Source organism: Piliocolobus tephrosceles, chromosome 16 (genome assembly GCF_002776525.5).
Source record: "Piliocolobus tephrosceles isolate RC106 chromosome 16, ASM277652v3, whole genome shotgun sequence".
Taxonomy (NCBI): domain Eukaryota; kingdom Metazoa; phylum Chordata; class Mammalia; order Primates; family Cercopithecidae; genus Piliocolobus; species Piliocolobus tephrosceles.
In genome coordinates this window covers 75,879,248-75,888,685 of record NC_045449.1, presented here as the reverse complement: position 1 = coordinate 75,888,685, position 9,438 = coordinate 75,879,248, and the positions used below count along the sequence as shown (strand labels likewise).

The 9,438-nt window shown below is 64.7% G+C and overlaps 3 protein-coding genes across 27 annotated transcripts in view; 2 read left to right on the top strand and 1 right to left on the bottom strand.

Annotated features, from left to right (window-relative positions):
* Window positions 1–3,309, top strand: part of DUS1L (dihydrouridine synthase 1 like) — a 13,754-nt gene extending 10,445 nt beyond the window's left edge. For 5 of the 7 annotated variants that reach the window (XM_023194064.3, XM_031934312.1, XM_031934311.1 and 2 more), the window contains 5 exons: window positions 236–332; window positions 414–496; window positions 1,111–1,256; window positions 2,403–2,852; window positions 2,934–3,309. In XM_023194064.3, the coding sequence (XP_023049832.1) occupies window positions 236–332; window positions 414–496; window positions 1,111–1,256; window positions 2,403–2,852; window positions 2,934–3,073 (916 nt within the window). In that variant the 3' untranslated portion in view covers window positions 3,074–3,309. The remainder of the gene's footprint in view (window positions 1–235; window positions 333–413; window positions 497–1,110; window positions 1,257–2,402; window positions 2,853–2,933) is intronic. The other 2 variants (XM_023194065.2, XM_023194067.2) reach the window with 2 other exon arrangements.
* Window positions 3,310–3,557: 248 nt separating this feature from the next.
* Window positions 3,558–9,224, bottom strand: GPS1 (G protein pathway suppressor 1). Of its 19 annotated transcripts, none has more exons than XM_026455841.1 (14): window positions 9,118–9,182; window positions 8,623–8,826; window positions 7,730–7,822; window positions 7,043–7,224; window positions 6,302–6,614; window positions 6,131–6,208; window positions 5,885–5,942; window positions 5,325–5,410; window positions 5,054–5,148; window positions 4,769–4,874; window positions 4,609–4,689; window positions 4,393–4,530; window positions 4,185–4,319; window positions 3,692–4,108 (listed from the first exon to the last, which is right to left on the bottom strand). In XM_026455841.1, the coding sequence occupies exons 1-14, from the start codon at window positions 9,148–9,150 to the stop codon at window positions 4,034–4,036; spliced, it is 1,677 nt and encodes a 558-aa protein (XP_026311626.1). In that variant the 5' UTR covers window positions 9,151–9,182; the 3' UTR covers window positions 3,692–4,033. The 19 variants fall into 19 exon arrangements, with proteins under 19 accessions (XP_023049821.1, XP_023049822.1, XP_023049813.1 ...); XM_023194055.2 differs by having other exon boundaries at window positions 5,885–5,945; window positions 9,118–9,178; XM_023194056.2 differs by having other exon boundaries at window positions 5,885–5,945; window positions 6,302–6,602; window positions 9,118–9,178.
* RFNG (RFNG O-fucosylpeptide 3-beta-N-acetylglucosaminyltransferase) overlaps window positions 8,451–9,438 on the top strand; it is a 4,419-nt gene continuing 3,431 nt past the window's right edge. The window contains exon 1 of the mRNA XM_023194069.2: window positions 8,451–9,438. This exon is cut by the window's right edge and continues 190 nt beyond it. Coding sequence (XP_023049837.1) covers window positions 9,328–9,438 — 111 coding nt within the window. The 5' untranslated portion in view covers window positions 8,451–9,327.

The window sequence follows — 9,438 nt, the reverse complement described above, 5'->3', positions numbered from 1 at the left end:
AGCCAGGATGGTCTCGATCTCCTGACCTCGTGATCCGCCCGTCTCGGCCTCCCAAAGTGCTGGGATTACAGGCTTGAGCCACCGCACCCGGCCTAAGTCAGGTCTTGAGGGGCTGGGGTGATTTAGGAGTGGAGTTGCACAAGAAGAGACACAGGTCCCTGTGTGCCCAGGGCTCAGCCTGGGGCCTGATGGTGGAGCCGGGCGCCCAGCCTGCATGACGGGGCCTCTGTCTCAGGCTGCAGGTGCACCAGCAGCTGCGAGAGGAGCTGGCCAAGGTGAAGACCCTGGAGGGCATCGCCGCCGTGAGCCAGGAGCTGAAGCTGCGGTGTCAGGCAGGCGCTGGGGCTGGTGGGAGCCTGGCCTTGGAGCGGGTGAGGGCCGGGGGCCATGACCAGGGCCTTGGGCTTTTGCAGGAGGAGATATCCAGGCAGGAGGGAGCGAAGCCCACCGGCGACGTGCCCTTCCACTGGATCTGCCAACCCTACGTCCGGCCGGGGTGAGAGCCCAGCCAGCCCTGGGCAGTGATGTGCGCCAAGGTGTGGGCTCCACCCTGTGCCCACAGTGCTGCGCCTGTGCCGCTTGTCCTCAACGATTATGGCCAGTCAGCTCCTGCCCGAGGGAAAGGAGGAGGGAGGTTTCAGCTCCAGGCAGCACACACCTGCCATGCGCCCGTCAGTGTCCTAGGTGGCGGGTGCTGGTGACTCAGCTGTGTCCTCCCTCAGTGGACACTGGGATTTTAAATCTTTTCTTCTGTAAGATACTTCTCTGAGCTCCTCTGATCCTGGAGTTGCCCATGGGTCAATAGCTTGACCCCAGCTTCTGCTGGGTTCTCAGAGGTGAGGCCATCTGTGGCCACAGCCCTGCCTGGAGCTGGTGGCTCAGAGCTCGGGGCTGCCCGAGCTGCGGACTCCATCTCGGAGGCCCCAGACTCCCTAGTGGCCACTCCTGAGTGGGCTGCGCGCTGCCCATGCTCCTCACAGCAACAGCACTCACCATGGCTGCCTGGCGCCTCCTCACCCTGGGGCCTCACCCGGGCTCAGACCCGTGTGGCTGTAGCTACTGGGCCCCTTTCACAGTGTCCTTGGGCTCTGCCCGCTGTCCTCCCCTCAGGCCCAGGGAGGGGAGCAAGGAGAAGTCGGGTGCGCGCAGCAAGCGGGCCCTGGAGGAGGAGGAGTGTGGCACAGAAATCCTGTCCAAGAACAAGCAGAAGAAGCAGCTGAGGAACCCCCACAAGACCTTCAACCCCTCTCTGAAGCGTAAGTGCTGCTTCCGCTGCTGGGCCCGAGAGAGCCTCTTCGTCACCCCATCCTCCCTGTTACCAGTGACAGGGACCTGTGCTTGCGGTCAGCAAGGCTCAAGGCCCAGAGCTGGAAGCAGACGCCTGGGGGCCTTGGCAGAGTGGCCAGCCAGACTTGGGGTCTGAGCACAGGGAACCTGTGCAGGCCACAGCCCAGGCATGTGGGACATGGGCTCAGTGAGTCAGATGGGGCTGTGGGACAAGCTCCTCAGCCAGGTGCCACCCAGGTGGCCACCGAGGGGCTTGTCTACAGCTCAGGGCCTCGGGTCCCTGCGGCTGTCCCTGCCCAGCCTCACATAGGACGCCTGAGAGGGAGGCTGGGGTTCCCGGGAGTGTGTGCTGGGTCAAAGGCGCCAGCAGGGTGGGCTGGGAGAGACGGGATGAGGCTGCTCGCCCCTCTCCTCTTGGCCACCAGCGGCAAGGCCTCAGCCCAGTGCCATCTCCTCTGAGACCCCTGTGCCATATCCTGGGCCAGCTTATCTGGGCCCTCAGCAGGTGGCAGCCTCCCAGATTTCTCTGACAGCTTTACAAGCTGCAGGGAAGACCAGCGATGACCCTGAAACCTTCCCATGTAACGCCCAGGGCGCTGGCCAGTCCACAAGCAGCTGCCATGTCAGCCCGGTGCCAGCAGTCCCTGCCTGCCACAGTGCCCCCTAGGCCACCGCATGAGGCAGCTGGGAGAGGCAGGAAGTGGGGCTTTGGGCTGAATTCTTGATTTGACCTTTCTTGGCCCTTTTGCTTGGGAGACCTGGAACTGAAGGGCATGGAACCCCCCGTTGGACCCTGTGGGCAAGAAAACAGCTCCCGTTGTCCCTGCCTGGGAGTGGGACAGATGAGGCTGCTTGTCCTGCTGGGGCCCCCCAGCCCACCTGCTTCGTATCTGTTTCCTGCAGGATGGTGCCCCCCGCATCCCCTCACCCCTTGCTCGCAGAAGGAAAAGCAGATGTGGCCAGCCTGTATCCTCTGCCCTCCCTGAGCCTCCTGGCCTGGCTGGCCACAGCTGGCACAGACGCTGTCAGCAGGCTCCATGCAGGCGGACAGGGCAGCCCCCCCAGCCAGGCCACCCCGGCCCTCACTCACCAGTACCCTCTCGTTCTTTTCCTAGCAAAATATGCAAAGTGTGACCAGTGTGGAAACCCAAAGGTGAGTGGGTTCCGGCCACATGCCACCAAGGCTTCCGCTCTGGTGGGTGAGCAGGGTGGTCTCTGCACTCAGGGTAGCAGGTCTGGTGCCCGCCCAGCTGGGTTTGCAGTGTCGCCCAGGGTGGCATGGATGCCTCAGGACGGCTCCTTGCTTCCAGCCAAGCCCCTGCCCAGGACTGGAGTGGGAGTAAGTCTGGGTGGTTGGGTGAGGGAGAGGCACCTGGCTTGGGGGCGGTCCCCAGGGCTGCATCCAGGCCGTGGGCATCTGGCAGAAACTTTCCCAGCCTGGCCCCAGGAGTGGTGCTGGCCACAGGCTCCCGAGCTTTCCTGTGCCCAGGGCAACAGATGTGTGTTCAGCCTGTGCCGCGGCTGCTGCAAGAAGCGAGCCTCCAAAGAGACTGCGGACTGCCCAGGTGAGGGCGCCTGCCACCCGCCCCGCAGCAGGCAAACAGGCCCCTCCGCCTTCTGACCCCCGACTCCTCTCGCTCTGCCAGGTCACGGATTGCTTTTTAAAACCAAATTGGAGAAGTCTCTGGCCTGGAAAGAGGCCCAGCCTGAGCTGCAGGAGCCTCAGCCGGCAGCACCCGGAACACCGGGTGGCTTCTCTGAAGTCATGGGCAGTGCCCTGGCCTGAAGGCCCGGAACCCCCACCCCCAGGACTGCTGCTGGAGCCTGGACACGTCCTACTTAAGGAAACGCCTTTTACTCAGGGAATCTCCTGCTACTTAATGTGGAAAGACACACCCACGTCCCCCTTGGGCCCACTCCGGGGGCCTGGAAATGCTGCAGTGGGGAGCAGGCCCCAGGCTGGACCTGCCCTGTCCTCAGCACACGTGTGCAAAAGGGAACAATAAATCATTTCAAAGATGCAAGAGCCCACAGCCTGTGACCACCGCCCCCGCCCAGACCCACGGAGGCACGAGCCTGGGCAGGTGCGGTTGGGGCTAGTGGGGGCTTCTGAATAACCAGATATGACTGACTAACTGAAGGCGGCGCATGGGCATCTGTGCAGAGGAAAGTGGGGGCTTAGGTCCCCTCCCCGCCTCCCCTAGGCGCCTCCATAGGCAAGTGGCCAGAGCCTCCGCGAGCTTCCTGATGCCGCACAGCCTGTGGGCCACAGCGGCCGCTGCTGGGGGCTATTGAGCCCGAGGGCCAGGCTGCCCATTTGTCTCACCAGGCCCTGCCTCCAAGCCCAGCCCCAGGGAGACAGCCCTCAGGAATTCCTGCCCAGCAGGAAAGAACAGCCAACAGCAACGCTCAGTCTGCCCTTTAATGGGTACCGCCCACTTGTCTGCATCTGACGGAGGCGGGAACAGGAAGGGTCTGGGAACTGGTGCCGCTGGGCCTGGGTGCCGCAGTCTGCTCCCTGGGGACAGAAACCCACAGGGTCGAGCCCTGCAGGCCTCTCCTTCCAGGAAGGGCCACAACCAGCAGCCGCCTGCCTCCCTAGCCCCAGCAAGGGCATGCAGGCTGGGGGGCACCCAGTGGCCAGGCCTCTTAGCCGGGTTGCAGGCAGCACTGAGCCGCCTGGAGGCCAGGAGGTCCGTGGAGATGGGGAGGGGGTGCAGATGTCCTGGAGGCCAAGGTCCACCCCTCACATGTTGGTGCTCATCCGAGACTGGCTGTTGGCTGGAGTCAGCTCCCCCTGGCTCCCTTCTCTGGGTGGGGACTGCAGGGGAGACAAGAAGCAGTTCACCCACCAGGCCCCACATGCTGTGCACCCGCCCACTCTGACGCCTGCCCACCTTGACGTGGATCTGGTTGCGGAGCACAGCTGCCCGCAGCATCATGGCCTTGGCGCGGCGCTGGAACTCCTTGCCCATCAGCAGAGACTTCTCAAAGGTGGTGCTGCGCTGGTCCACATCCCGGGCATAGAGGATCTGTGGAGGCACAGGCTCAGCGGGGCCCAGGCTCACCCCCAGCTGCCCCCACCACCCTGCAGCCCACAGCCACCTTGCTGTGTGAGTCCACGCGGGCACTGATCAGCCCCTCCAGGATTAGCTGCGTCAGCTCGTCCTCCAGGGCAGCCACTGTGGTGTTGAAAGCCGCCGCCATCCTATGCATGTCGGCCGACACGTAGGGGCTGAAATACTGCAGGGCGGAGGGAAGTCAGCTCCACAGCCCCCTGTATGCCCACCTGCCGTGCACCAGCCTGACCCCCACACTTACCTGGATGAGGGCACGGTTGCGAATCTGGGTGTACAGGGTCCTGACGTGGGGAGCCAAATACATGTCCAGGAGCAGGTTGTCCTAGGGAAGGGGCTGGTGAGGACCAGGACAGGAGCCCAGGCAGAGCCCCACCTCACCCCCACCCCAGGCAGGACCCCACCTTCATCTCGTCCAGCATCTTGAGGCATGAGGCGTACTTGGACTCGTAGAATTTGAAGATGATGTCTCGGACCTGCGGCTCCAGCTCCAAGAACAACTTGAAGGAGCTGGGGAGGCAGACCCCTTAGAGCTCTGTCCTCTGCCTGCCCCTCCCTCCAAGTGGCCAGTGGGACACCAGTCCCCAGACAAAACACCTGAGGAAACGGCAGGGCCAGGGGTCCAGGACATGCAAGGCCAAAGTGGCAGCCATGGAGAGGGACGGGGACTGCCGGACCAGGGCACCTACCTACTGGAGATGACATTGCGCTGCAGCTCCTGCCGGTCAAAGGTAGCCAAGGCGCACAGGCCACCGTAGATGGCCACGTTGCTGGGGGACAGCAGCTGAGGAGCAGAGACCTGGTGTCACAGAAAGTGAAGGGCCAGGCCACCCCTGCCTGCCCATCACCCACTCAGAGAATGCCTAAGACCCCGTTTGTGAGAAACCTCGCCCTCCTACAAAAGCAGCCCAACCCATGAGCCCATGCTCTGCCTCCCAAGTCCCCAAGAGGGCTCCTCACCTCAGGGAAGTCGCAGTGATCAAAGGAAGCCAGCAGGAGGCACTTGGCAGCCTGCTTGTACTTCCTGGCGGCCAGCTCCGCCAAACCTAGTGGAGGGAGCCGGGGGCAGCGGGGGGAGGGGGTGAGACCCAGAGCCTGGGGAAGCCACTAAAGCCTGGAGACCAGGGAGAGCCAGCTCGCTGGCCTCTCCTGCCCCAGGAGCTGTTCCTCAGCGCTGGGGACAGATACCTAATCATGCGTGGAAACAGCCCCACCAGTGCCAAGCAGGTTCCCTGAAGCCAGGCGTGCAGGGAAGCTTTAGGTGCTAGCATGGCTGCGAAGGACACCCGGGCTCAGAGCAGCTCGGGCTAGCAGACCTGCCTCAGGCCCACAGTGACAGCAGCCAGACCCTGACCACACGTCACCCACTGGCTTCCCCAGGGCAGATGTTAGGCGCCACCTACACCCGCACATGTGCCCCACAACATCCTGCACCCTGCCAGGGACCAGCCTACTGCCCTGGGCTGGAAGAGCAACACACGTTGAACGTGGGGCCAGCTGGGCGTGACCCGGGCCCTCACCTGCGGCACACTTGAGCTTGGTGAGGATGGCCTGGGTCTGGCTGTCACGCTCTCCTCGCTGCTGTTGGGGGAAGCCACATGCATGAGGCCCACGCCCCACATTTCCTGGAGCTCGATGCCCAGCCCCCAGACAGAGAGGGGATGAAGGCAGATTCAGATTTGGGGGAGAATGAGGTGGGGGAGGTTAGGAGGGGCCAGCAGTGGTCAGCAATCCTGGGGCAAGGTCTCTGAGGAGGTGGCCCGTACCTCAGCAATCTCCGGGGTAGACTCAGCCTTGCTGACATAGCTGAGCACATGAGACCAATTCTGTAAGTAGACGCTGACCTGGTGGACGAGGGGGCAGGGCCAAGTGAGCCTAGGCGCTCCGACGGCCCAGCCGTGCCGCCCCCACCCGCCTGCCTGCCGAGGCGGGCCGACCTTGATGACGTTGAGGCACATGTTGATGACGTGCTTGGCGCTGGTGCAGTAGTCCCGGGCCCGGGAGTAGCACTTGAGGGCGTTGCTGAGGTCGCCACAGTCCAGGTAGTGGTCGCCCAGGTCGTCGTGGCCGCGCCGGATGCTCTCCTTGATGGAGTTGCCTTTGTAGTTCTTCAGGTCTGTGTCCAGCTTCTCCAGCTTCAGCAGGGCCTTCTTCCGCGTGGCCTCCACCCAGGCCGTGTCCAAGGGTGGGGGCTCCACGCCGCTCTCGGGGATGGCGTCGGGTGCGTTCTGCAGCTCCCTGAGAGAGGACCTGGCCATCAGGATGGCGACAGTCACGGGCCAGGGAGGAGGGGAGGAAGCCGCCAATCTCAGGCTGCCCTCAAAGGCCCAACTGGCACACAGGTGGGCACCTCCCGCTAGCCTCAAACCCCACCTCCAGGGACCAGTCTGCACCAGGGACACAGAGATAACTGCTGCCCCCAGGAGCCTGCAGCCAGGTGGGGAAGCCAGCAGGGAGGCAGCCCCTGAGCCACAGTCTCCAACAGCTCCCCTTGGAATCAAATCCCTGCGTGCACACACACAGGGCACTTCCACTCCTGCCCAAGAGACAGCGAGAAATCTACCTGCCCAACTTCCCAGCGCAGGGGTGGGAGTTGCAGGACACAGGAAGGGGGCCCAGCCCCAGGCACCTGCTCCCTTGGTGGCCTCTACCTCCTCTTACCAAGCCCCTGGCCTCACCTGGTGGCCTCTGAGAGCTTGCGGTGGATCTCCTCATACATGTCCACATTAAAGGTTCTCTGCACGAAGGAGAGGGCCATCTTCAGGGCCTCCACCCGCAGCGTGGGGCAGTGATCAGCAATGAACTGCAGCCGTTCGATGCGCATCAGGCCGCTGTAACTGGCTGCGTACTGCTCCAGATCCTGGGAGCGAGTGCACACGAGGGTCAGGCAGGGTGTGAGGCGGGAGGGACCCTGGCCCCAGGCCCTGAGGGTCAGGAGTTGAGGCATGACTGTCCTAGCCAGAATGTCACCCTGGGCCCGTAACAGGACCCGGGCATGGGGGTGTGAGACTGACTGCTGTTCCAGGCCCTGCAGAGACCCCTGGGGTGGGCCTAGGGTAGGAGCCTTGGGAGTGGGGCTCTGCACTGGGAGGGTTTCGGGAATGGACACCCACTACTGATTGCTGGTCACTAGGCTGAGCGGGGAGGAGACCTGCCCTGGCTTCTCCATCAGCAGTGTCTGCAGCTGGGATACAAGCCTCACATGAGTGGGCAATCAGAAATCCTGATGGTTTTGGGATCAGGAAAAGAGAACAGAGATCACTGAGAAGGATCATTCTACCTGCTGTGCAGGCTGCAGTGGGGAGTCTGCCCTGGACCCCCCAGTAGGGCTGAGACACCCAAGGTTCCCCCACTGGGCTCCGTACCAGGCTGGGGTTCTCCACCACGTAGTTGACGTCGGGTGCATTCTGCGGGTCTTCCTGGGGGTCCACGTCGATCTGCATGGGCTCCACAGCCCCCTGCAACATGGGCCAGGCACCTGGCACCTCGTCCTGGGGACTGCCCCAGGAGGGTGAGAGACCCGCACTCTTCTCTGAGGTCAGCTCCGCCCGAGATCTTCCAGGCCAATCGGACCACACTCCCGCCGCTGCTGTCCCCCAGCTGTGCCCTCCCAGTCACCCTCGCCCCCAGCCAGGCTCCTGTGCCACCACATCAGGGAGGAGTCTCCTCACAAGACTCTAAGGCTCAGAAGCAGAAACCCCTCGCCTGATTCTAGCCGCTCGCCTCTGAAAGCCAGAAAGCAGACATGGGACAACCAACTACACAGGAACCCCTGAAGGCCCCACACGTTCCCAGCCACCATCCTGATGCAGTTGCCTCCAAGCCACGGAGAAGAACGGGACGCCACCTCAACCCCAGGAGGCAGGAGGATCAGCCCCCGGAATCTTTCCGGAGCAGCAATACTGGGCTGAGAATCACGCCACAGGGTTGGGAGAAGGGGAAAAGAGTCATCTCAGGGAGCCCCACGGCCCCCAGCTGGGAGACACAGAGGAGCCAGGACCTCGGCTTAAAGCAGCCTGGAAAAGCCGCCATGCCGGGCACCCGCCTGACCCGTGGGCCTCCCGCGCTCCTTCGGGAAAAGCACCAAGAGCTCGGCTCCCTCCGCAGGCCCCGGGCCCACCGGGGCACCCTCCCCTCCTGCGCTTGGCACTGCGTCCCTGTCCTCGGCCGGCAGAGCAGCAGGGGCCCAGCCACAGCAGGGGCGGCCGGGGCCCTGCTCCCCCCTCCCTCGCTCGGGGGTCCCTGTCCTGGAAGGTACCTCGTAGAGCAGCGTACAGGCCGACAGGCTGGCGCTCAGGCTGAAGTCCCCGGCCGTACCGGGCAGGAGGAGATCTGACCTACTGCTGTGAGGGGTGCGGTATAGATCTGTCACTGACGAGGAGGCCGAGCTGGGGGCCGAGCTATCCCTCATTCTGTCCTGACTTTCTGCACCCCCCGACCCTGACACAGAGCTGGCTGGCTGCTGAAGGGAGAAAGAGCGTTAGCGTCGGGGCGGCCGGGAACCTCTCCCGTGAGCTGCTGGGAGGGGAGGCGGGGCGGGCGCGGCCTGGCGGCCCCCGACCGCAGCGCGCAGCCACGGCGGAGACGCGCCCTCGGCCCTGCAGCCCCCGACGCGCGCTGCCCGCGGAGACCCGGCACGGAGCGCGCCCGGTCGACTCCTGGCGCAGGCCCCGCGCCCCTGCTCGACCTCAGCCCGGCCCCAGCGGCGGGGGGCGCGGGGGCGCGGAGGCCTGGCGTGGCCTCGGCTGGTTACCTGCAAGTTAAACACCTGAACCGGCAGCGGCATCTTGCACCCACCCCGCCGCGGCGTGCCGTCCACTTCCGGGGCAGCGGAGCCGTCGCTTCCGGGGCGCGGGGCGGGGCGGGACCGCTGCGTTCTTAAAGGGGCCGCCACCCACCCACCCACCCACCCACGGCTCCGGCCCAGTTCTCCTCTCCCGGCGCCGGGGGTCCCGGCGGCCGCATGAGCCGCGCGCGTGGAGCGCTGTGCCGGGCCTGCCTCGCGCTGGCCGCGGCCCTGGCCGCGCTGCTGCTACTGCCGCTGCCGCTGCCCCGCGCGCCCGTCCCGGCCCGG

What these genes read in the sequence shown, in the direction of transcription:
- GPS1 (XM_023194054.2), bottom strand. Translation starts at nt 9,150, where the DNA reads ATGCCGCTGCCGGTTCAGGTGTTTAACTTGCAG. An exon ending in TTCAGGTGTTTAACTTGCAG is followed by an intron (nt 8,827 to 9,117) that starts GTAACCAGCCGA and finishes TTCTCCCTTCAG; the next exon opens with CAGCCAGCCAGCTCTGTGTC. An exon ending in GCAACCGTGCCCTCATCCAG is followed by an intron (nt 4,531 to 4,608) that starts GTAAGTGTGGGG and finishes TCCGCCCTGCAG; the next exon opens with TATTTCAGCCCCTACGTGTC.